The sequence below is a fragment of the Nicotiana tomentosiformis genome, chromosome 12 (genome assembly GCF_000390325.3).
Source record: "Nicotiana tomentosiformis chromosome 12, ASM39032v3, whole genome shotgun sequence".
NCBI classification, from domain to species: domain Eukaryota; kingdom Viridiplantae; phylum Streptophyta; class Magnoliopsida; order Solanales; family Solanaceae; genus Nicotiana; species Nicotiana tomentosiformis.
The window spans coordinates 102,927,179-102,953,862 of NC_090823.1; the positions used below are offsets into that span (position 1 = coordinate 102,927,179).

The following is a 26,684-nucleotide window of genomic DNA, read 5'->3' on the forward strand; positions in this document are numbered from 1 at the left end:
TGTTGTATAGTGAAGAGTTCCAAAGCCTCTAATGGAGATGAAAATGAAAAGAAAATAAAACAGAAACAAAAGGGCACGTGATGTCGGGGGAAAATAAGAAAAGAAAGAGGAATGGGATGGGGAGATGGGGTGTTGGGTGGGTACTTGTGAATTTTTGAATTCTTTTTTACTTTTTGTCTTTTGTTTTCTTTTTTAATTACTCAAGCAAATTGCTTTCACACGTCTGATTTGCGTGATATGCACACACTATTGCCATGTCACATATATTATTGCCACATAAGCCTGTTCAATGGTTAGAGGTGTTTATTAATACTAGGGGTGTACATGGACCGGGTTGGTTAAGTTTTTATCAAAACCAAGCCAAACCAACTATATCGGTTTGGATTGGTTCGGCTTTGTCGGCTTTTTCAGGTTTTTCAGATTTTTTTGTTACATGAATATTATTTCAATCTTACTTCGTTAAAGTTATAGATAACGTTTTGATAAGTGAATATATGTTTAGTAGAAATTGAAAAAACTAACAAACATATGATCTATTAAAATATTTTTATTGGAGATTTTTTTAGTAACACATGATATTATTTTCTTAGTCATCTAACAATAATTTTTCGTTGATGTATGCTTTCGAAGTTAACCGAATTTAATAATTAAGAATAAAATCAATATGAAACAAAAATAATGATATGTTCTATTTAATTTTAAAAATTATCGAACTACCATTTCAAATTCGAAAAAGGTATAAGAATTTAACAGATTTTGACATATGAATATGAAAAAACAAGAAGATTGACGCATTTCAATAGCACTTGATAAGAAAGTGATGATACAACTCATTATTTAACGAAAATAAATATGAATGCACTTTATAATTCTATTAAATATTACATCTCATTAGAGAATCCCAAATATTTCTAGACATTTTCTAAAAAATAATTATATATAAAATTTTAAACATATATATAAAAATTATATATTTATATATCGGATTGGTTCGAATTTTTTTACTCAATACCAAACTATATCAAACCAAACCTAATGAGGTTTTTTAATCGATTTGATTTGACTTTTCTGTTTGGTACGGTTTTCAGGTTCGGTTTTAACACCCCTAATTAATACTTATTCTATTGAGTCGAGGTGTTAAATAAATATGAATGCACTTTATAGTTCTATTAAATATTACATCTCATTAGAGAATCCCAAATATTTTTAGATATTTTCTAAAAATAATTCTATATAAAATTTTAAACGTATATATAAAAATTATATATTTATATGTCGGATTGATTCGAATTTTTTTATTCAATACCAAACTAAATCAAAGTAAACCTAATCCGAATTTTTAATCGATTTAATTTGACTTTTATATTTGGTTCGATTTTCAAGTTCGATTTTAACACTCCTAATTAATATACTCGTTCTATTGAGTCGGTTAAATTAGAAACACTCCTAAGTTCATAGAAATCAGTGCAACTTTAAGGTGTAAATCACACTAGACCTCGCAACTCACAAAATGCGACTTGTATATCCCTTTTCCCGTTTCCCCATAATCACCATCTCATCCAAACTGCGTTCCAACTTGCAGACCTCAAAAAAAAGCAGCAGCAATGGGCCGTTCTCTACTCTCTCATTTCAGTATGGTCACTTATTCTGCTCCTCGCTTCGCCTCTTCCACGTATTCATCTCTCTCTCCTCTGTTTAGCTGTTAATTTTCCTTTTCTCCATTCACTATCTTCAATTTTAGCTCTGTTTTTATCAATACTTAGCAGGTCACGCGGATTAAGTTTAGGTAAATACTTGAGAAGACCACAGCTAATTCGTCAACATAATTTACAAGCCGGTCGAGATTTTCGGTGCCTTTGCAGTGTAGCTGTCTCTGAACCTGTTAATTCTGAGTCTTCTTCAAGCCCTGTAAAGTAATGCAGCTCGCAATTTTTGCTACTATAACTCTTTTTATCAATGTCTACTCGATTGTGATTTACTCGCTGCTTCGTGTAATGCAACTCAGAAAGATGAAATATTTACTGAACAAGAAAAAAAAAAAGAAAATTTCTCTGCATTGTTTGATGATTTCAATTTGACAGCTTGTTAATTAATGGGCTAGTTGATTCATTTTTACAGCTCTTGGTTAATGTGTGAATTTTCAAATTAGCCGTGCTTTAATCATTTTTATGATTGTGGTGTCCATGTAATGTAAGCTTGCATGCACCTTGACTATTCTATGGTACACCTGTACCTCTCACTATAACATGTACCAGGTAACTCTGCCCATCAAGCCGGTAGTGGGAATAAATCACCTAGTATTTTTTTTTCCTCCGCTGAGATTTGAGCCTGAGACCTCACCGCTAGGCCACACCCTTGGATGCAAGTGCTTTGATCATTTTTCCTGGACAACATAACTTGTTTATCCATCTTGAGGAACTTGTCCGGAGAGCTTAAGGTTAATTTTGTTACTTTTTGGTGATTTTGAGTTGACTTGTGCCTGTCATTGTTAGTATACTAGTAAATTTACAACAGTCGATTTCCCCCCTCCATTTACTATTCACAGTAATTTTTGGATAGTCTTTGGCCTTTTTAACCAGAGATAATATTAATCCACAAAAATCAGTGATTGGTTTTGAATTTTAATGGTTATGCTGCTCCACAATGCTAATAGCTGGTTTCTTACATGAGTAATAATTACACTTTTACATTGTTTTGTATGATTTACATGTCTTATTCTTAACTTTTGGTCTTGTTGCATTGTATACTCATATTATGTGGTTCCATATATCGGTACTTCGGAAAGTAGAAGCTTTTGGCTGTTAAGTTTATTTTTTCAATCTATTTTAAACCTAGTTTAACTCGTGGAAATGAAAAGTACTAAGAATGAACATCTTCATCAAGAAGTTATGTAGTTGTTGGGCATGCACCAAGATATGGAGAAATATATTGCTTGTGGTTTATGGTACCAAGAGGCATGTGAGTGATTTTGAAGTAAACACATTTATGTGTAACACTACAGGCTTAGCTGGTTATATTTGAAACTTTAGATCACTATGATAGTATATGATTCTCATGATTGGAATGTTTTACTTTTGTTCTTCTTTTCTTTAAACAGGAAGAGAATAGTCTCCGGTGTTCAGCCTACAGGATTGATACATTTGGGAAATTATCTTGGTGCCATAAAGAACTGGATACGCTTGCAGGTTGGCTTCTTTTTCTTATAGTTTATGTGGGAATAGAGTCTGTGTCAAAGAATTTTTAACTTAGCTACAACATAATCCAAGCAATTAAATTTCTCTTTATGTTTAAAATTGCTTAATATCCTATTAATGTTTTGTTTTGCAATCTGAAGCGAAGGTGTAAGTGCTTCCTATGATGTAGCCTGTTGAATGGTGCTTGAGATTTCCACCTTTAGCTTTTAATCAAGAACTTTTTGTGTTCACAAAGTTTGCGGATTTGTCTCAGTGTAGTCAAATTCATTTACACCATAATGGAAATTTATATAACATCAATCTAAGACATTCGAATTTCTAAGACTAGTTTGGTTATCATTTCCACATGAGATCTGTTTCACAATGGAGCCAATATCAGCCTGGGAAATCTGTTGAATTAACCTTGTTGAATCCACACTTCTTAGTCATCATTCTTCAACATCTTTTCCGCAATATGTTACTGTGGATTGGCTATCAAGGTGTGACAATCAATGTGTAGGGCTTCCAACGGACACACTAGCACGTTGATCAACTCGTTATAGATCAAATATCTGCCTATCTCTTTGGGTTTCTCTGCATTTTGTGTGGATGTCGATGCCTCAATCAGGTTTTTGAATGGAATGGTGAATTCCAATTGCTGACACAGTTTGATGATAAGACAGTTGATGTTATGCAGTGTTGTGAAGAGCGTGAAGCGAGGAAAAGCGACAAGCCCCTTTTCACTTAAAGCGTGAAGCGAGGAACGAAGCGCTCGCTTTTTTGAAGTGAAGCGGAATTAAGAAAAATATTAAAATAAATACTGCATAGACAACACATGTTACACATGTAACTGCATACAACACATGTAACTGCATACAACACATGTAACTGTCAATACTAAAAAAATTGGCAGTGAGACTAAGAACAAAAGATGAAAAACTGAAGGAAAAAAAAAATGGCAGCATTTCGCTGCAGTTTTAAGGACTGAAACGAAAATAAGAAGAAGAAGAAGAAGAAGACGAAGAAGAAGAAGAAGAAGAAGAAGAAGAGAATGAGAAGAAGAAGAAGGGAATGAGAAAAAGAAGAACTGAATGGGAAAAAAAATTGGCAGCATTTCGCTGCTATTTTAAGCACCGAAGAAGAAGAAGAAGAGAATGAGAAAAAGAAGAAGAAGAAGAAAACATACATGGGCTTGAAAATTGAAACCCTAGTCGCTGCTTGCTCTGCTGCCCGCTGATTTTGTAAAAAAAGACTGAGCTTTTTCATTTATCAGTGACTTAAAAGACAAAAGCGAGCGCTTCCGTCGCTTCTCGCTTCTCGCTTTTTTGGCAAAAGCGGACGCTTCAACCTACCTGCTACGCTTCACCTTACAGAAGCGACACAGTGGCCGCCTCACTTCGCTTCACGCTTAAAGCGCTGAAGCGAGCCCTTTTCACAACACTGCTGCTATGGGTTCCTCATTTTGTCTGGGTTCTTCCTTCTGATTATTCAGATACTCAATTGAATGGCCTATTTTTAAAGAAATTCTTGAATCCCTTAATGCTAGCTCAGTTGATTGGAAATTACAGCGGCTGTACATATAAGACATGTTAAGAGATTTACGATCATTTTTACATGTAAAAGAAAACAGATTTGCTACTAATCTTTTTTCTATTTGTATGAGAAATATTGTTATATTTTCGTTTACAGAAATTTCAATTTAGATTTGACTTACTCTTTCACTGATGAGGTTGCTCTTTTCAGGATACACATGAGACATTCTTCTTCATTGTGGACCTTCATGCGGTATAGTTCAAATTTGCCAGACTATTCCCTAGTCATATGTTGTTTCTTTGGAATTTTCTCGTGCTATTTTACATTGTGGAAGATATATATGAACTTGCATTATCAAGTAATAGTTGTATGACTCACCCTCCTTTATATAAATTTAATCAGTTACTCTGTACTCTCTTAGTTTTGGAATATCATTGTGATTATCTGCTTAATTTGCTAACCTTATTTCTGCCAAGGAAGTTTTAAAAGTAAAGTTCCTAGATCTTTCATCATCGTCCAGATACTCACAATTGGAAGTCAGTTCATCTAGGATTTTGAATGGCAATCCAGATTCTCAGGCTTTATTAACTCAAATCCTAGTAGGGACCTCCCTTTTCCTAGAGACAACATATGATCGAATACCACAGCGGCAAGTCCTTTGGTGGGTGATGGAGAAGAAAGGAATTCATATTAAATATATGAATATCGTAAAGGACACATATGAAGGAGCTTTCACTAGCATGAAAACAATAGTAGGAGATACAAAGGAGTTTCCCATAACAGTGGGTTTAGACCAGGGTTCTGCATTGGGCCCCTACTTATTTGCCCTAGTTATGGATGAGCTAACCAACACAATTCAAGATGAGGTCCCATGGGTGTATGCTTTGCTTATAATATTGTGCTAATTGATGAAATTAGCGAGGTTGTCAACCAAAAGCTTGAGCTATGGAGAAACACCTTAGAGAGTAAGGGTTTTAGGATAAGTAGTAGTAAAACTGAGTACATGCAATGCAAGTTTAGTCAGCATGAGAAGAGCGAAGTTGAGGTGAGACTAAATGGGATTGCGGTGCCAAAATGCAAACAATTTAGATATTTAGGCTTGTTTCAAGAGAATGAAATAATAGATGAAGATGCTACTCATAGGATTAAAATTGGATGGTTGAAATGGAGAAGTGTTACAGTAGTGTTATGTGATAAAATGATGCCTACCAGAGTAAAAGGTAAGTTCTATAGAAGAGCTACAAGACCGGCTATGTTATATATAGTGAATATTGGACTGCTAAGTCCAACATATCCACAAAATGAGGGTTGAAGAAATGTGGATGGTAAGATGGATGTGCTGTCACAAATGATTTGATAAGATTAAAAATGGACGCATTCGGCAGAAGGTGCAAGTAGCACATATTGAGGATAAAATGGGACAAGTTCGCTTGAGATCGTTTGGTCATGCAGATGCACCGGTCCATAGGTGTGAAACTATGGTAGGACTAATAAATTTTTCTTCTTCCAATTGAGTAGGACTTGTGACTAGTTGAAAATAAGAGTAAATGGCCCCGTTTGTTTTTAGTGCTCCAACTGAGAACATTATGCCATGCTGATACCCCATTCACTTGCTTATGCACATATGGCAAATCTATCCCCAAAATTCCTGGCTGTACCCCCTACCACTGCGTGTGAGGATAAGGAAATAAATAAAAGCTGGTGAAGGTAATATTGTTTCAGATTTTTCCAGATAACTTTGCCATTTGACGCACAACAATTGCTAAGGTCAACAAGGGATACAGCAGCTATTTATTTAGCATGTGGTGTGGATCCTTCTAAGGTCTGCTCTTTATTTTCTCTAACATATATATTACATTGTGGCCTATCCCTTGCATTGTGATTATTGCGACTTCGCTTCCAGGCTTCAGTCTTTGTGCAGTCTCATGTCCGTGCTCATGTAGAGTTGATGTGGCTTTTGAGTTCTGCAACACCTATTGGTTGGCTCAACAGGATGATTCAATTTAAAGAGAAATCACGGAAGGCGGTGCGTCGTTGCTGTATGCAGCCCTCTCTCCATTGCCTGTCGTTTTTTCAATACCTTAATTTCTGCTTTTTAGGATTTAACAGTTTATACAGATTTAATTCACCAAATCTTTGGAGGAATTTTATTTCAACCATATCATCTGTAAACTGTGATTTGATGCTGCATGTGGAAAAAGTGGATATTGAACTACACTTTAGAGGTGCAATAATTCAGAAGTATGAACTCAACCAGAGAATGTTTTGGATAAATAATAATAGTAGGTAGATTTGCTATCAAGTTTAAATACACAAACTGGGCAGAACTTCTATGACTGGCAAAAGATAATTCGTTGATCTTTCTTTGACTATATTTACAAGTGCCATTGATGTCATTAGGCTCCACATAAATGTATTCATGCGAGCATGATGCCTGCTTTGTCCGAAGAACTACACTGTTGCTCAACATGAGTTTGCTGCTTGCCTCTTGAACTTACAACCTTTAGTGCCTCATAAAATCTTGTTCTTTAACACACTTATTTTAGTTACCCGATCTCCTTTCTATTTTATAGACCAGTTTCTTCTATTTTATGCAGTTAGTAGTCAAGATCAGGTTTGATATTTTTTCTGTTTCTATAAACAACATTAAACAAATATCATTTTGATTGTAACATCTCTTATGAATATGGAATAAATGTTAAGATGTCTTTGCCGAGCAACAGAAGAGCCTATAATATGATGTGAAGATCTCAACTGTATTGATAGGCCAAATTTTCTGTAAGTTCCATAACCCAGTATGAATACCCCTTAGAGCATGAATGCTTGAAGATATTATTAACAAGCATGCTTTGAAATATTATTAACTAGCATGCTTTGAAATATTATTAACTAGCATGCTTTTAATGGGTATACCTTTGGACCCCCTATCTCCAGCAGAAACATGTATGTCTGCTTTGGGATTCTTACTTTTCTCATTTCTGACATTAAGACTTCTTACAATTGCTGAAATATCTGGTCCATATAATTAATGCTTGAAATCGGAACCAAGAAAATGGAATAAACCTTTTGGATTTTTGCACAAATATTCGGCCGGATACAATGTTTTTCGAGCAGTTGGATAGACGGCTATTTAGGTGAATTCTTCTAAACCTTTTTTCCGGAATGACATAAAAATCCAGACTGGTTGCTGGTTTATCCCCATCTGTTACAGTAACATCATAACTCTTTGCTTTCACACTTAAACCTTTGGCTCTTTCTTATACCGGACTGTTTTTTCAGTGTCTCTACCAGGCGTTTTTTATATTTATTTCCCTATGCAGGGGGATGAAAATGTGGGTGTTGCCCTTCTAACCTATCCTGTGCTAATGGCTGCTGATATTCTTCTGTACCAGGTGGGTTCCAGCTCCACACTTCACTAACCCTAGTTAAAATGTCTCGAATTTATTTTTTATGAACAAGAAGCTTGACTTGTTGCATTCAGTATTTTGATTACCATTATATCTTGGGGTATCCTTGGGAAGATTGCTCAAATGCCACTGCAGTTCCCAGCACAATTTTCCGCCAACTCTAATCTTGAAAGTGTGTGTGAATGTCTGTGGATCTGATGTATCAAAGTATCCTTCGGCAGTCTGATTTTGTCCCTGTTGGAGAGGATCAGAAGCAACACCTGGAGTTGACACGAGAGCTGGCTGAGCGTGTTAACTATTTATATGGAGGAAGGAAGTGGAAGAAACTGGGAGGGTAAGTCATAAGGCAGTCATGTTATGCTCTAAATACATATATTTGGATACTTGCCATCTTGTTGTTTGACTTTTTCGAGTTGATTATATTTCAACTTGTCAAAAGAAAATCACTTTGTTTTTTCTCTGTAACAGGAGAGGCGGTTCAATCTTCAAGGTGGATTCTCAACTGAAGCCTGGTTGATACCCTTCACTTCTGTACATGCTATTTGTATAGGTGAAGAATGCTTATCAGTATGCTTTTGTCAATGTAGGTTCCTGAACCTCTTATTCCACCCGCTGGGGCTCGAATCATGTCCCTTACTGATGGTCTTTCCAAGGTTTGAAATCTCTTAAGGTCAAGCAGCTTTTATTTGTTTCATTTTCTTCTTCTTTTCTTCTGCACGGACACTTCTAAAAATAGTGCTTCTTTCCAATATATTTTTCTAATGGAGTTCGTTGGACAGATGTCGAAGTCAGCACCATCTGATCAGTCGAGAATCAATTTGCTAGATTCAAAAGATGTAAGTAAAATTAGTTTTTTTTGGGCATCTATTTTTTGCTTTTAGAAGCATCTGTTATGTATATCACTTTTGGAACGTGGGTTTATGCATTTTAAAATGATAAAAAGCTTGAATTGGCTAATCATATTCTGAATGTGTTATTGTAAGAAGGAAAGAGAAAAAGACTTATACACACTTTCTAGACTTTGGAATCTGCAATTCCATGTCTAAGTTCATCATAAATACTTTTTCACTCTCTTTTCCTCTCTGTTTATATTTGGCTTACTCCACATATCCATGTCCATTTATTGGTCTTTGATAAAAATATCTGAAAGTTACTATTAGTAAAAGAATGTCAAGACCATGTCCATTTATTGGTTTTTGATAAAAATAACTGAAAAGTTACAATTAGTAAAAGAATGTCAAGACTCAAGAGCAATGGTGCATTTCAGGGTCTAGTGTCAAGAAAGATGGACCTTGGTCTAACCCAACCTAAACAGCTAGCTGTTGGAGTTTCGTTGCGTTCAAGGTTCATTTTTCTAAACATGGTATCAAAGTCAAAGTCATCCTTATTCTTGGTTTAACCATTATTACGCGCAGACATTATGTTGTCTGCGCTCCAGGTGTCCGGCCTTGGGCATGCAGAGGTACTAGATGCTCACTGCGATGGTAGTGGCTTTATTAACAGTTGAAGCAATTGGACTAAGAGTTGACATCCACATGTGACCATATTGGGATTATTTCTCTTTAGTTGAATGTCCAGCTTTATCCCAAATTAACATCTATTTCGGTATTTCCTAAAAAGGAAAGTTAACCACATTTATGCACGGTAAAAAGTTAAACAATACTTTCTTTCATCTCACCACACTATATCTTCTAGTTTGACCTTAAGAAATCAAAATTAAAACAATGATCTTTTTTTTAAGAAAAAACCAATAATCTCATGTCAATTCTTTTAGATTAACAATTACAGTTTAAGCTTCACCTTACCGGATGACCCACGATAGGAAGGTGTGGAGGTTCGAGGATTAAGGTGGTAGGTTGACAGGTAGTTGTGAGTTTCTCCTAGACTTGCCAGTAGTACTAGTACAATTCTTGTATTCTCTTATTCCTCTTATTCCTGGTTTTTTATTACTTGTTGTGTCATTCGCTTCCATTACCCTATTACATTGTTGCTGCTATTGCTTGTGGTTTTTTTTTTACTGTTCCTTGAGCCGAGGGTCTATCGGAAACAACCTCTCTACCTTTATAGTGTAGGGGTAAGGTCTACGTACACACTACCCTCCTCAGACCCCACTTATGGGATTAAACTGGGTTGTTGTTGTTGTTGTTGTAACAATTACAGTTTAAATTCTTATTCAATACTTGTATCATGTCAAAATACGTGTTTTGCTGGAGTAGGATAGTTTATCTAATCAAAAGAAAAAGTGTTCTGTTGGAGTAGGGTTCTAGGTGTGGAGTTGTATGCATTTTTAATAAATCTTTAGTGGTGATGACCTTGTGATATCGAAATAAAGCTTGGCTGGGGTAATTATCATGTATTGAACATTAAACCTGTTTCATGCTTAATGTGGGATTTTTTGTTCTTTTCATAGGTAATAGCAAATAAAATAAAACGGTGCAAGACTGATTCGTTTCCTGGGTAAGCATCTAATCACTTCTGGTGCGGAGGCTTGTAGAATTTTATTTTATTTTCTCCATCGAGACTTTAATTTTCTTTTTAAAAGAAAAAGCTGCTCTAAAGGCTAGACCTTGACAAGGCATGTGACATACGTCCTTTGGCATAAATATTTGTCTCAATGGCTTTACTTTCTTGTGGTGTGTTATAATTTTTTCTGTTGTTTTATTTGCCAATATACAGCATGGAGTTTGACAATCCGGAAAGACCTGAATGTAACAATCTTCTTTCTATTTATCAGCTAGTTACAGGCAAGACCAAGCAGGTGAATGGCTTCATATCTAATGCTATTAATTTGTGTACATTATCCTTTCGTTTCACCAGTATTATGTATGCCTATTCTTTTATGGGTGGCAGATTGATTTTATCATGTAAATGTTACTACTTTTGCTCAATATATTTTTCTATGGTTCTTCTCACTCATATTACAGTTCCTTGTGCTGTTAACTACAACCCAAAGAATTAGGAAATCAAGCCAATTCCTTGGTGCCATTTACAATTGAGAGAGTCGATACAATTTTTTTAGTATACTAAATTAATTGGATATTGGAATTTTAAAATTTGTATAAGTTATATCCCTCCCAGGACTCCGTGCATAGCGGGAGCTTAGTGTATCAGCTGCACTTTTTTATCAGTTATATCCTAATTTAAGGACACAATTTTTATGTTTGAAAAACTTTCAACATTATTAACAACTTAAATTTATTTGACAATTTAAATCAACATCATAAGTTGGTGCTCTCTTTAAACTGGCTTTTTAACTTTTAAGAATATGCTAAGAATATTGTCACATCAATTGGGGAAATTCATTATTGCTAAGGATTAGTTAAGATCCATTAGGAAAATTTGTTCATTTGTAATTATGTATTTTTTGTGTTCCTTCCTATTCTATAGCTTATGTATATTAAGAACATTAACATTGGGCCTAACTCAAGCTTAAAACTAGCACTTAAAGTGATAATTGCCCAAAACCATATGAAGAGACAGGAACGGGTTATCTTAACCAATGTAGGACATTGTAGCACCCTCTCGCATGCCTAGAGTTGGTCATTTGGCACCGGGTTGCCGTTTAATGAAGGGGAGCCTTGGAGCAATGGTAAAGTTGTTTTTATGTGACCTATAGCTTACGGGTTCAAACCATGGAATCAACCACTGATTTTTGCGATGTGAGCTGCCTACATCACACCCTCTTGATATGCCGGCCCTTCCTTGAACCCTGCGTGAACACATGATGCTTGGTGCTATAACATGCAACTCAATAAACTTCACATTAAAGGTCTGGCAAAGTGTGTCATATAAAATAGCTAAATTTCTTTTTTTTTTCTTCTTCTTTTGAGTGGTTGATTTTGAGGGGTGCTTAATTGGTTCCATTGTCCAAGCAATATTGGAGAAGTTAATTCTCAATGCCTTGATGCCACAGGAGGTTGCAGAAGAATGCAGAGATATGAATTGGGGAACGTTCAAACTCGTGCTTACAGATGCTTTAGTTGATCATCTACACCCTATCCAGGTTCTTCTTTCGCATGTGATGCCTACTGAGCTACTTGTATATTTGAGTGAAAGTTCAATTTTGTCAATCTGCCAAATTCTAACTTGAGGACTTTTCTCTATAGCAAGACAGCCAAAATGAACACTAGGAGGCCTACTGGTCATTTATTTGCTAATGTGATGGTTGGTCCATATCTGTTGCACTCTCTTGCTCTAGTTAGAGACTTCTTTCTGTGCTGTTGGTCCTGTAGGTGAAAGTGTGCATAAAGCTCTAATTTTGCTTTCCTTTCAGTATGCTGTCCATGGTTGAATGTTAAAAAAATAAATAGTTATTCTTATGATTAGTCTCAAGTATCCATTTCCTGGAAGGAAAAAGAAATCTGGACTGTGCTTCATGATCCTTGGAAGATAAATTTTATCATATTGTTAACCATTACTTTATTTAATGAAAGTTATTCTACTTATAAGTATCCACCTATCAGTGGGTAAGGAAACGAAGAGTTCAGTTGTCACAGCCTCATGAATTAGGTGAATAACTGGAACATTTATGGGAAAACTGATCAAGTTGCGGGTGGCTTTTAAAAACTTGTTTGACTTCAGCTTTTGCTTCATTTTTTACTTGCTTCTATGATCTAGAAAATGTAATGGAAGGCCTCTGGTGGACATATTTTCATAGATTCCAAGCTTTGGAGTCATGCATATGTTTGCATCTATTTTTATGTTTGAATTTGCTGCTATCCTTTTTTTGACAATATACCTTGCTAGTATTTTGCATCTCGGTATCAACTGGTGACAATCCAACCCTATTGTGTTCTAACTCTTCATTTTCCTCTCGAGCATCTTTTTTATTTCAATCCACTTCTCTTTCAAATATAGGGTTATAGTTTCTTCCTTAGCCTTTTTCTTTTAATTTTCTGTGAAGTTCTTTTTGTTCGGTTTTCTTGCAGTTTAAATTTCTGTTTAAAACGGAATAAGTTCAAGCTCAGAGAACGGCATCTTCCTGTCTCTGATTCTTATCGTACAATCGGAAGTCAAAGATGATATCTCTCCAATGTTTTATTCCTTCAAAGACACTTCTGCATAATTCCTTTTGGTTTGTACTTTTCAGGCACGCTATGAGGAAATTGTATCCGACACGAGTTACTTGGATGGAGTCTTGGCAGAGGGAGCCAGAAAAGCAGCAGATGTAGCCGATGTTACTGTCAATAATGTCTACCAGGCAATGGGATTCTTGAGGAGATGAGCATAACCAATGCTGCATGAACCCAATCGCAGAGGTCAATGAGATAGCAACTTTTAAAAATAACTTACGAACAATGTATATTTCCCTTAGATTCCTGGATTTGCCTGTCAATTTGTGAGGTGCAAAGAAATGTGATATTTTTAAGGCGGGCATGCTACACTATTGATGGGGTTTGAACCATTACTGCTCTTGGTAGGCAGAGAGCTCACTCACCAAGTGAGCTACCCCTTATCTCGTGAATTTGTTGTTACATTTGATTTCTTTCTTTATACATTAGTGCATTTTTGTAGATCTTAATGGAGGATGTACTGCTGATTTTGCCATTTTTGTTTATTCACAATGTATAACTAATTTTTATACTCCCCCTTTTTCTACTCATTTTACTTAAGAGTTTTGGAAGCAAATTTTATGTTGCAAGTTGCTTTTAGCTTTGCACACTTACTATATGAAGCTATGCAGGAGAAATAGTTTTTCCGTAATGTTTTTGGCATATAGAATCTATCGGAAACTACTTCTCTGCCTTTATAAGGTAGGGGTAAGGCTGCGTACACACTACCCTTCCCAGACCCCATGTATGAGATTAAACTGCGTTTGTTGTTGTTTTTGGCATATAGAAATCCGTTAATAACTGCTTGCAGAACTAATGCAATAAGTTGGTGTAAGAAAGTCTTTCCTTTGTTTTCTTGGACTTGGAACATGCAGATGACACTAATCATTGTTATGAACCAGCAAGGTCTTCCATTTTTTGTGCTCACCCAAGTTTGTGTTCATCTGGACTTAATACTTGGTTAAGGTTTTAGTGAAGTTGTCTCTGCTGCTTCTTCCGTTTTTGTATACTCCAATTTGGACATATTTAGAATCCCAGTGCCTCTTTTATCATAGTTGTTTTTTTCATTAAGTTATCGTCAAGTGATCCTTGTTTAATTCTTAGCCTTTACTCGTTTGCTTTTAGTAATTAAGTGCTTCTTTTTCTTAATTGCATTTAATTACTAGTTAGAATCCCAGTGCCTCAATTCCTTAGTATTGCTTCTTGGTGGATCGGTGATGACTGACGTTGAGTAATTATATTTGATAACGACCTCCTACCCTAATTGTGAGAGTGCTCTTGAGCAATATTAGCTTGCATTCTCAGGAATGACGCTTTGGGATAACCAAAGACTCCAGTAAATAAAGTCAGTTTAATCCCAGAGAGAACTATAGACAACATTAATAGCACCCCAAAATAAAATTAATGTAACAAAACAGTATCCAGAACCACAAAATACAACCAAAAGGAAATTGCACTGAAACTATGCTTCAACATGTCCATGGTACACCGAAACTGGAACAAGAATATTCATGAAGGCTGTGCCAGGACCACTCTAATAAGGACTGGATCACTTTGGAGGAAAATATAATTAGAAGAAAAAAAAAAGGAATGGAAAGCCTAAAGATTGCACAAATTAAGAACAAAACCTTGTAGATAACACACCCAAATATACATCAACACTCGGGATGAAGGTACAAAGAATCACGGAACAAAACCAATATCTTTGAAGTAGTCATGCTCAAGGGCGCTCCGGGCAGTGATTCTCTTGCTGGGATCCAGGCAAAGCATTTTCTGAAACATCAATAAGCCAGGACATTGAGTAATTGGACCACATAGATCAGCGCAATAGATTGAAGTCTAAAATATCATATCATATCATATCATCTGGTCATCAAACACTACTCATTGTCCACACGTAAAGACCTACTCATAATCCTAATGAAAAGAGAAGTTCCGAAGTAATTAATTGAATTGAAAACATGAAAATTTCTAATGCGCATAGAAACAAACTGCGTCATAACAACCCACCTCCCGACGTCCTCCAAATAAAAAGGGAAAATCAGAAGGAAAAGAAAAGAGACACGCAAAGAAAGGAAACAAGACTAAAGAGACTGAAAAAAGTATAAGAATGCAGATCATGAACCAATTAAAAAGAAAAACATGTAACACAAGCACAACAATTGGAACACCCTTTTTCTTTAAGAAAACTAATTGTCAGTCTTTTGCTGCTGTTAATGGTTCAATGTCCTTCAACTGTCCACTGATGTTGCAATTTCACAGGCAGAGATTCACATAGCAGTTAATTGTAGATGCTTTTTATGTCTTTCACTAAAATATCTTTCTCATTAGGAATCAATCGCAAAAGCTGGAGCTTCATTCAAGACATTATTAACTTTCATGTTCATAAGATACAGATATCATTTATAACGTAACTTACACCAATGAGATCAAGACCTGGTGCATCAAGATTTGGGACTACAGTTGCCAAGTCCTGCAAGTTCAAAGGGTACCATTTAAATAATCCGTACGATGTTATCCTCAGTCTAGCAGGAGTCAAATTGTTAGGAAAGAAACCACAGAGAAACCTAAATTACCTTAGGTGGCCATTTTGGGAAAGCAGATTTATAATCAGGCAGAGAAGTCACTCCAGGCCATGTATCCTCATTTGGAGTACCTATTACTCTTCATAGACGGAAAAAGTAGAGAATCATGACATCATTGGAAATATTCAACAATCATGAAGTACAAGGAAATAAAATGCTGACATTCCTTGATTCAAGAAACCTCGGTCTAGCATATGCTTTATACAGTTTGATGAAATTAATATAGAACATGTTAACACTGACATTTCGGTCATAAACTTCATGAAGCCAATATATGAACCTTCTTTTTCTTTTACAAGGACCAACATATGAACCTCCTTATCCCCCCTAGAAGGGTAAGTAAATAGAATAAAAAAAAATTGATATGGAAAGTTAATAGAATAAATTATTTGATACGCATATCAGCATGAGGAAATTGACATCACAGGCCATCCGACAGTGAAGTTTACAGTATTCTGAACCATGAGTCTTGCCCATGCACCCTACATTTTGCCTGCTTTTTGAGTCCTAATTATTTTGATCGTGATGCATAACAGAGGCCAGAAGGATGTTCCATGCCTATTTTTTTTTCTAAGAAGGGTCGTTACAAGGATGAGAAGGGAATTTTTAGACAAGGAGAAACACTTCCATTATCAAAGTATTTTTGGATATGTTCTTTTCATAAGAAATAATGCTTTCATGAAAGAAGTAGTGATGCATATTTTTCTTATCAGTAAGAATTGGTTATGAACACTTTTTCTGAGAAAGGTAACAAAAAAATTTGTTATGTATATTAAAACCTGAAAATCTTGAAAAGTTCGTCAATCTCGGAGTCACCCGGAAACAGGGGCCGCTGGTTCACCATCTCAGCAAATATGCAGCCAACTGACCAAACATCAACAGGAGTAGAGTAGTTGCGTGCTCCTAGCAGTATTTCTGGTGCCCTGTACCATAAGGTCACCACCTGAACCAAAAAATTAACTATTAAAGAGCCAATAAAACAACAGTTAGATAGATATCCTTGGTCCAATTAATGATGGGTTAGAGCAGGAAGTACAAAAGATAAAAGAGTATCTTAAATGATTGGGGACAGACCCCTGATCAAGCTCTTTATCTTTATCAACTAACAGTCAACTTAAGTTATAACAAGTAAAGAAAACTCTGAAGAGAAAAAGTTGTTCGTATAGATATTATGTATCATATCTTGAAGAAAGACATTAGATGTAAGAAAAGTTTATGCTTACAGCTCATAACTTTTTTCTCGTCTGTCCTAACTCCTATGGAACATTAGACAACAGTGAAAATTTAAGAGAAGGCACAATGAGAGTTTCAGAGAGCTAAACACTATGTGCATACCTCATGAGTGAAAGCTCTGACAGGAATACCAAAAGCTCTAGCCAATCCAAAGTCTGCAAGCTTTAAAGCATTCGTACGCTTATCTATCAGCAAGTTCTGAGGCTTCAGATCTCGGTGAAGAACTCTATGAGAATGACAATAAGCAATACCACGGAGTATTTGATACAAAAACATCTGCAGAATAGGAGAGATTGCTTAATTGATGACGGTGAACAAGAAGCCTGTGAACTTGGGAAAAATCATTAGATAGTGATACTTTCTCTATTCACATAATCAAACAATCTTAAATTTAAGTATTTATGGTCAGGGTGCCTCTCCCTCCCTCTTCCACAAAGATGTTAAGTAGAGTTACACAATTCATCAAGCAGATAACACATAATGAGAACACCTCCAAATGATCATCCAGTTTTTACTCACTTTTACAAGACGTGGATCCTTAGAGAACTCTGGACATGAATCCATATGCTTCTTCAAATCCAAGTCGAGATATTCAAAGACTAGATATAATCGCTTCTCACTGTGCACCACATCTTGCAACCTGTAACCAGATAAGAAGAAAACCTTCTTACAAAATTCAAAAGTAGCTTTCCCATCGATAAAAGAAAATTTCGATACTGGCATCCAAGTTACAAATATGTACACGTTAGGATCTGCTCTCTAGTCTTCAATTCCTTTTGACTCAATCAGCCAAAAAAAAAAAAAAAAAAAAAGAAAGCAGCCCTCCTGAACTCACTAACCCCATAAGGGCGCAAATCTCTTCATATAATACTACATGCGCACCTCACACATTGCAAATGTCATTGGCAAACTCTACATATTGTAATGACACAATTATTCAGTGCTATACTCATGATCCCATTGAACACAAACCAACCAACTCTATGTTAGGTCTTTTCAGTATAATTCAGTGCCCATGATCATGTCCAAAACAAATTTGGGAAAAGAATGCACACTTCCTTGCATCCAAGATGCTCATCCATGTGAGATTCACATCATCTCGTGTTGCCGTCAAACACAATTGAGTCCTCCTGGATGACGACCATAGCGCCATAGTCGTTCAAAGGTTAGCATCAATATATGCTGCCTATCTTTTGCTCAAGGTTTCAACCTTACTAACTCGCAAGCTCCTTCCGTGCTACTTGTGCTTTAGATTTTGTGAGTGCACATGTCCGAGGAGTGGCTAAAGGAATGATCACCCCTCACCAGCTGTGAGTATTTTTGTTACATGGACATAGGTGTGGCTATCTGATGTGTGCTTAGAAGTCGAATTCGTCATCCCCTAAATCCAGTGGCGAACCTAGAACTTTCAGTTGTGAGTGCTCAACGGCCTTTAATCTTGAGTATTGAATTGTTGCTAGTCATGGAAGAGGTGCTTGGTCAATCTACTTGTATGTTAATACTCGTTCCTTATATAAAACCTAGTGCTTGGGTAAAAAACAATGGGTGCTCACGCACCCACTAGTCAATAAGTAGGTCCGCCAGCTAGCTCATACAAACAATAGATGGGAAGTTCAGAAGATGTCTCGAATTTTGGCTACTTTTTTTTATGCCCGGGCCAGCTTGCGCGCACCTCAACTAATTCCATAGGATATCAGCTACCTCCCACTAGCAACAGGTACTAGGTAATTTTGTCCACCAAGGCTTTGACATATGGGAAGAAATCCTCCGCTGGGATGTGAACCTGAGACCATGGTTCTTACCCCACTTCATTGACCACTAGGCCACACCCTTGGGGTGGTCTCATCTTCTAGCTACTATGAGCTTAAATAGTTCTAAAAGAACTTTATACTTTCAAACCAAGGAATGATTAATAGGTTCCTTAAATTACAAATTGTCTCTAACCATTCCACCTCCAGCAAAAGTTACAAATTATTGCACAACCCTAAATGTATCTCTCTCTCTCTCTCTCTCTCTCTCTCTCTCTCTATATATATATATATATATATATATATATATATATATAACCATGGTGTCCAAGCCAAATTGCCCGCACTCGACTAATTCCACGGGGTAGATGCTATCTCCCACTAGCACAAGTACCGGGTAACTCTATCCATCAAGGTTCGGACAGATGGGAAGAAATCACCTAGTGTTTTTTGCTTCCGCAGAGATTTGAACTTAAGACCTCCCGGTTCTCAACCCACTTCATTGATCACAACCTTGGGTGCAATCTAACACGCATATATATGGAAACAAGCTTGCATTACATAGATGCATAACTTTTATAGTAATTCAATCTAAAACGTTTAGTTGTTGAAGTTTCCAATTATCCAGAATCTAAGTAATGATATGGTTTTATCATCCCTACTACAAGATGTATCAAAATATAGGTCTATATCCATAACGGTAACAGCCCTTATGCATCCCAAATAGACTTGAAGAAGCGCAGAATATAAAGGGGTCGAGTTTTCCACAGTAAGAACTGGTACATCCCATGAGAAGCCTCCGAAGCAGTAAATATGTTCAGTTAAATCCTGCCCCAATCCCCAGGGTAGAAGGAAAAACATCTTCCACATATGGACTCCATATAGTAGAATTTCAGAAGCTTGATACTCAAAAATGATTCTTCTACAGCGGAGCAAGGAGTAAAAGGAAGACGGACAACGCTAGAGAGCAAATTAATAGTTTACTGTTGCCAAGATACTATAATAGCAAAGGCCCTGCGTGAACTGATATGGAGGGGAATTAGAAGTATGCATAAACCATATAATCTACAGTACATTTATCGAATAACCACAGGAAATAGAAAATACAGCCTCAATCACTCTCACTGCAATCGCATCCATATGTAATCATTTCATAAGTAGTATACAAAGACCATATATCTACAGTATACCTCACGATGTTTACATGCTGCATCTCTTTCAAGAGGGAGATCTCTCTAATAGCCGTGCTCGGCACACCCTCATCTTCCTGCTCCAGCCGAATTTTCTTCAGTGCAATAGTTTCATTTGTTACACGATCACGAGCTTTGTATACTACACCATAAGTTCCTTCACCAATCTTTTCGACTTTTTCATACTGCAATTACCCCCAATATCACTATCCAAATAAGCATCAGGTAAAACAAAAAGAAACTAATAATACAGATGAGAACTCATTTACCTGGTCCATCTAGGTCAAGCTGGACGGACTCCTGAAAGGCAAAGCAAGAGGAACAAAAGAGTAACTCAGATGAAAAGAGGTAGTAAGAAAGAATTTGTCAAGGATATCTTTTACGTCTTTTTGACTATGATCAAGAGCAGTAACTGTTGTCCTATTCTTTTAAATTTGGATTAGCGTTCAGTTTGAAACTGTTGAAAACATAATTAAATAGTTAAAAGTGAGTTCTCTTTAATAGCTTCAACTTTTAGATAGAGGTCACACACTTTAACATGGTATAACGGCAGATAGGTCCTGGGTTCAAGTCTCACCGCCACCTATTATTACAAAGAATTTTCACGTGTTTAGCTCGGGAAAATGAATAAAGCCCGCATGTGAGGGGGTATGTTGAAGACGATTAAGTAATTAAATGTGTATTCTCTCTAATAGCTTAAACTCTTAAATGAGATAGTCACACACTTCAACAAAAACTTCCACTGTTGTGAAGCCTGGAATTTAAGTGGGAGCAAAGTAGAGGGACAGGGCCTACTCTCCTGAATTTCAAACATGTGGGCTAATTGGGGTTGTCAGCAACTCGGGATTCTTGGTTATCAAAAAATAATAGTAATAACAATTGACAACAAGTGAAAAATACCCAAAGACCATGTACACTACACTAAGGAGAAACATTTTAGTACATTTTAAATTCAATGCAGAACCGAGCAAGATTTTCAAATGGCATATTCACAGAAAAAACTGAATACTACCGGATAATACTTGCAGTTATAAAATAAAGAGGAAAAATATTTTGCACTCATTTCATACTTTGGTGTCTAGCCAGCCATTTCAATTCAAGCAACACCAATTAATGTTCCACTAGAAAACCATCTTAACATATATTACAAATCAAAATAGAGATCTCCACTTTACTTAAATAGATAATCAGCTCTAAAAACCCCAACTCCACCCCCCCCCCCCCCCCCCGAGAATCAACAGGCACAGCTATCAGCAGCAAGTAACTCCAATTTTTTGGAAATTAACACAAAAAGGAGATGTAATTTGGAAAATGTGAGTAGGGGTAAAGAGGGGAAACAATTGTGACTCACCTGAATAGGAAGAGAGGACGAAATCAGCGTTGTGATGCGCAGAATTGGAGATGAGAAGTCGCAGTAGCACTGGCTGAGACGGGGTAACTGTAGATGTACCACTGGGAACACTTTTTAGTGGACTTACAGTCAGCTTTACTTTGTTAGCGGGAGCAGAAAAAGGATATTTCACCGAGCATATTCTACCTCAAATTAATTTGAATGTGTGTTTTGAACTATACTAATGTTACAATCACAATTTAATAGAATATTAATCTTATAAAATTATGATTTATTATATCATATTATTTTAATAACTTTTAGTTGTTATTTTATTATTTAATATAGTGTGCACAAATATAATAAAATTTATACAAAATTAAAGGATACACATTATATAGTAATCAAATAAATTGTTTGTTCCTTATTTATTCTTTATTAAATTAGCAAGTACTTAGTACTATACATTTACTAATGTGACTTTTTATTAACTTGTCAATCAATTTAATATTTTGATACTACTTCACTTTAGATATAACATAGATATATATTTTCTTCTTTCTTAGCGGAAAATCTTATGAACAGTCTCAGACACTTAAAAAGACGCACGTCTTCTTGCATTTGATATACCGAACACGTGTTGCCCTATGATTCAATAATATTTTTGTCGGTTCTCGAGGTAATCATGATCACGATTTTTGCCGTCTATATCTTTACTTATACTCATCACTTTACCTCTTTCACCTCCAAAACTTTCATAAGTTTATCATTTTCTCTACATTCAACCTCCTCCTACTTAGAAAACTTTCATCTTCTCTAACTTTCACTAAAAAACTTTACCACCTTTTTTACTACCAAGGCTTCCTCTATTGAAACTCTGGTCTTCTCTTCGGTGGAGGCCCGAAGAGAAACAAAGACAAAGAGGCTGACGTTGATTCTGAGCTTCCCACGGTAAGCACCATCATACCCAAATACATGAGCAATGCCAATGACTTCCAAGAGAAATTTCCATCCGTGTCCCTACGGACTTGGGTCGTTAGCAGGTACCCTTCCTCTATTCGCCCTTCTAGTATTCCTGCTATGAAGGAGGACTGCAACTGCCCAAACCTTGATATCCTTGCTCCGGATGTGATAGAGTGGGTTACCTTCACCAAGGAAGGTTTTACGTATGTCTATACATATCCCTTCACCTTGGGTCTGTTTTCCTTGGGGACGAGCAAAGGGCTCGACCCCGTGATTTTGGAGTTTTGCCACCGGTACCATGTCTTCTTGGCATAAGTAGGCCCATCTATATAGATAACGGTGGCTTGCCTACGCCAGTTGTGCACGGAGAATGGGAAAACCCTAACCCTGGCACATATGATGAATCTCTACTCCCCCAAAATCTTCTGTGAGGGAGTAATAAATTTTAGCAAACATGGCCACCACGCCCTTCTCACAAGCGTGGATGATGACAGTGACCTTAGATAGATGAAGTGATTTGTCATCATCGCTACCAGGAATATCATCCCGGCCACAACTCCATCTTTTCTTGAACCGTGGAGCCGCTCTCGTAAGTTTGTAATTTATTCATCTCTTTCCTTCGTAAAAAGATTATTTTCCGTTATTGTTGACCTTTTTGCCTCTGTTATTCCAGCTGCCCGGTGGGAACCACCACGAGTTCAAGGCCTAGATCAGTGGGTTCAGAAGATTCTGGATATTACAACACTGAAAACCTATCGGTGGAAGGAAATGGTCCCCAAATATGGGTGGAAGCCCAAGAACCATGGTAAACCGAGTCCTTCTTCCTTTAGTCTTTGTACGAGCACAAGTAACCTTTGCTAACTCCATTTTTTGCTTGATTCAGGACTCCCGTAGGGCTCTGTCACCTACCCCGAGGTTGATATTTTGGCTGACCCCGCGGAGGCCGCGAGGGCGATACAAAGTGCCCTTGCTCGAAATAGTGCCTACGGATCTGCTTTCGGTGGAGGTGCTTCCTCTCGGAATCCCCAACCAGGGAACAAGCAACCAAAAATGCGACGTTCTTCCTCAGCTGGGGATAAAAATAAGAAAATAAAGGCCACATCAACCAAGCCGACCACAGTGGTTGTTGTGGAAGATGGAGAGGCCAGTGATGAAATGGCTTCCCTCAAAAGAAAAAGAATAACTTCATTAGCTCAACTGGATGCTCAGCCGGGAGTGCTTCAAAAACTCGACCGTAGAAGAGGCCCAAGCACTTTAGGTCGAGATGGATCTCGTAGATAATGTTAATTTCCGTTATCCTGTCCCCGTTGCTGTTTCTGGTCCAAGGAGCTCGGACCCCGGGCCTCTTCTGCCTTCGAATACTGAGCAACCAATAATCAATGTTGCTCCCGCTGCAGCTGCTTCTCAACCTTCAACGCCAACAACTTCACGCCCCTTTACACCATCTACACCTTCGTCACCAACACCCACTATGTCTTCTCCACCGGCAACAGACGTTTGAGAGGGGGTGCTTCTCCTCCCCGATCTCTTGACCACGGGAATTTGGGGCACAATTACTATACATGTTAATCGGGTCAGGCCAACCCACTGATAGCCCCGTTCGACCCGGTTCAGACCGGTACGCTAGGGGGGTGGGACGGTTTGGGGAGGGTTGGCGGGGAGCCGGACGGGAATGAACATATTTTGGTAACCGGTGCCCCGGAACCCGGTTAGACCGGTTACCCACTACCGAGTTTTTACCGGGCTACAACCCGGTCCAACCTAGTTACCGTTGATTTTTTTTTTAAAATTTTTTGACTGTTGCCAACGGTCAAATTCAAAAATGACCGTTAGAAAATGACCATTTTTTGCAAATTTGGCCATTTCGGCCTACCCCCTTAAGAAAATAGTCCCCCCACCCCTAATAATTGATAAATTATAATTTTAACCTTTTAAAAACTATAAATAGCCCCCCTTCTTCTTCATTTTTTTCACAATTTGCTCTCTTACTGTCACGACCCAAAATCCCACTACAGGTCATGATGGTGCCTAACGCCGTCGTCAAGTAAGACAACAGTGATTGATCAATTCAATTATTCAGTTTATTAATTTTGAAATCATAAATTTTAATAAGGAAGGGAATTTACACTTTTAAATCCACGGGGACGTACAAAATTTGTAGTTTATAAGAAAAAATAAAAGGCGATGATAATATACAGAACCGTAAGCATCAACCAGTATATCCCAAAATATGGTATCACAAGTGCATGCGTATTTACTAGGGAGTACAATAATAATAAAACATCTGTCTAGGATGTAAATGAGACAAGATAAAATAAATAGTACGATGGAGACTACATGGACTGTGATGCGTAACCTGGAATACAACACACATAAAGTCTCTTCAACAGGTGCGCCTATGTGCCAAAATGATCACCAAATGAACCTGTCAGATCCTGTACATTTAGTACAGAAGTGCAACATGAGTACGTAAATTAACGCATACCTAGTAAGTATCTAGCCTAACCCCGGAGAAGTAGTGACGAGGGGTCGACATCGATACTTACTAGAGGTCCAGCAAGCAATATAATAAAACAATAAGCATATGTGTAGCACACAACCATAATAGGATAAATCTGTAAGTTACCTAATCTTCCAAATATTTCTTTTAAAATATGAATTTCTCAGTCTTGTGTTCTACCTCATCAACTTAGATGTATCAAGTACCAGTAACAACCAGATAAGGAATACCATGTAAAATGCAGGGCATCAGTGAAAGGATAATCTCGTGAATGTTCGGACTACAAGCGATATAATGCACGATTATGCAGAGGTTGTTCAGCTCGATCCAGAATAATGTGTACACAATCGAGGGTCGAGCGACACGAACCATAGATGCATCTATTATACTGTCGAGGCGTTCGGCCCGCTCCACAAGAAAGGAAGAAAGTTATCGAATCACGAGACACGTGCTTACAATACAGTACATGAGCACAAAGTGAATATAATCTTTACCATTTCTCAAATAACTAGCCAATAACTCAAGGTGATAAGGCTCGGCCTAGTATACATATATTTATTTCTAAATCAATTTCAATTATAAGTTCAAGTAATTAACCTAGCCGAATGAGTTCAAATAATTCAAATATTACATGATAAGGTCCTAAGTCTACCCAGACATAAACATGCTTTAGCTACGTACGGACTCTCGTCACCTGGTGCGTACGTAGCACCCACAACTAGTATCACATAGCAATTACATCACCTAGGGGGTAGTTTCCCCCTCACAAGGTTAGAGAGGAGACTTACCTCGCTCCGAAGTTCCATAACCGGCTCCAACGCCTCTCTAACTCTTCAATTCAAGCCAAACAATCCGAAACTAGTCAAACAATGTGTAACTCAATCAAAATATACCCCAATGCATATAAATCAATTCATAACAATCTCCAACCCCGCTCTAAAAGTCAATAAAGTCAACCCTCGGGCCACGTGCCCGGATTTCGAACTTTTTCAAAGATAAACTTTACCCATAACACCACGAACTCAAATATATAATTTATTCCAAATTCCATGTCCAATTTCATGGTCAAAATCTAAAAATATCAAATTCTAGATTTTCTTCAAAATCCCACAATTTTCCATAAATTTTCATGTTAAATCCTTATAGAATAACTTACATTATGCGGGAATTACTTACCTTGCAATAGATAATGAATATCTCCCCTTTAAGCTCTCCAAAAATCGCCCCAACCAAGTGAAAATGAAAGAAAATGGGCCCAATTCCCGTATAAAACCAAGTCTGCCCAGCGCTTCCTCGCATCTGCTATAACGACCCGATAGGTCGTTTTGAGATCTAGCGTGTCGTTCAGCGGTTTGAGTCCTAGCGTAGTTTCACTTCAAGTATTATGACTTGTACGTGTGGTCGGAATTGAATTTCGGAAAGTTCAGAGTTGATTCAGATAGAAAATTCTAAGTTTGAAAGTTTTAAGTTGGAAGAATTGACTAAGGTTTGACTTTTGAGTAAACGACCTCGGAATCAGGATTTGAAGTTTCTAATAGGTTCATATGATGATTTCGGACTTGGGCGTATTTCTAGATTGAGTACCGGGTGGTCCGGAGTATTTTGGCGCCTATTATGGAAGGTTGGCATTTTGGAAGTTTAAGAAATTCTTAAGTTTGAATTAGATTGGAAATGGATCGAGTTTGGACTTGGAGGAACTGCTGAAGCTTAAGGCTTCTGGTGCGATAGCACCTGCGAGGTTATGGCCGCAGATGCAGACCGCAGAAGAGGCCCAGGGGTCACAGAAGCGGTAGGGAGTGAGGATGGTTGGATGCGCCTGTGCGAGGTTTGTGCCGCACCTACGAGATCACAGATGCGGGAAAGGGGTACGCAGGTACGAGGGGGTGTGGGTTCGTTGTTTCCGCAGAAGCGAATCCTTGGTCGCAGGTGCGACTCCGCAGAGGCGGAGTTTGGTGAGCAAATACAAAGGCA

The 26,684-nt window shown here is 37.4% G+C and overlaps 2 protein-coding genes across 4 annotated transcripts; one reads left to right on the forward strand and one right to left on the reverse strand.

The window, feature by feature from the left end:
- Window positions 1-1,498: 1,498 nt before the first annotated feature.
- On the forward strand, window positions 1,499-13,700 carry LOC104098420 (tryptophan--tRNA ligase, chloroplastic/mitochondrial). 3 transcript variants are annotated; one of them, XM_033656699.2, is made up of 16 exons: window positions 1,499-1,672; window positions 1,764-1,913; window positions 3,098-3,185; window positions 4,917-4,958; window positions 6,439-6,528; window positions 6,610-6,732; window positions 8,027-8,098; window positions 8,335-8,447; window positions 8,582-8,603; window positions 8,701-8,766; window positions 8,893-8,949; window positions 10,524-10,570; window positions 10,790-10,871; window positions 12,027-12,116; window positions 13,203-13,335; window positions 13,406-13,700. In XM_033656699.2, coding segments are annotated over exons 1-16 (1,245 nt in total). In that variant the 5' UTR covers window positions 1,499-1,604; the 3' UTR covers window positions 13,408-13,700. The 3 variants fall into 3 exon arrangements, with proteins under 3 accessions (XP_033512590.1, XP_009603436.1, XP_009603437.1); XM_009605141.4 differs by having other exon boundaries at window positions 1,500-1,672; window positions 13,203-13,700; XM_009605142.4 differs by having other exon boundaries at window positions 1,500-1,672; window positions 1,767-1,913; window positions 13,203-13,700.
- An 836-nt stretch (window positions 13,701-14,536) lies between these two features.
- LOC104098421 (cell division control protein 2 homolog A-like) lies at window positions 14,537-21,412 on the reverse strand. The gene is made up of 9 exons (XM_009605146.4): window positions 21,272-21,412; window positions 20,190-20,220; window positions 19,921-20,105; window positions 17,502-17,622; window positions 17,085-17,258; window positions 16,529-16,692; window positions 15,741-15,828; window positions 15,584-15,637; window positions 14,537-14,937 (listed from the first exon to the last, which is right to left on the reverse strand). The coding sequence occupies exons 2-9, from the start codon at window positions 20,196-20,198 to the stop codon at window positions 14,848-14,850; spliced, it is 885 nt and encodes a 294-aa protein (XP_009603441.1). The 5' UTR covers window positions 20,199-20,220; window positions 21,272-21,412; the 3' UTR covers window positions 14,537-14,847.
- Window positions 21,413-26,684: the final 5,272 nt, after the last annotated feature.

What these genes read in the sequence shown, in the direction of transcription:
- LOC104098420 (XM_033656699.2), top strand. Translation starts at nt 1,605, where the DNA reads ATGGGCCGTTCTCTACTCTCTCATTTCAGTATGGTCACTTATTCTGCT. An exon ending in AAGAGAAATCACGGAAGGCG is followed by an intron (nt 6,733 to 8,026) that starts GTGCGTCGTTGC and finishes TTCCCTATGCAG; the next exon opens with GGGGATGAAAATGTGGGTGT. An exon ending in ATCATCTACACCCTATCCAG is followed by an intron (nt 12,117 to 13,202) that starts GTTCTTCTTTCG and finishes TGTACTTTTCAG; the next exon opens with GCACGCTATGAGGAAATTGT.
- LOC104098421 (XM_009605146.4), bottom strand. An exon ending in AGGATCCACGTCTTGTAAAA is followed by an intron (nt 17,259 to 17,501) that starts GTGAGTAAAAAC and finishes CCTATTCTGCAG; the next exon opens with ATGTTTTTGTATCAAATACT. An exon ending in GAACTTTTCAAGATTTTCAG is followed by an intron (nt 15,829 to 16,528) that starts GTTTTAATATAC and finishes CCGTCTATGAAG; the next exon opens with AGTAATAGGTACTCCAAATG.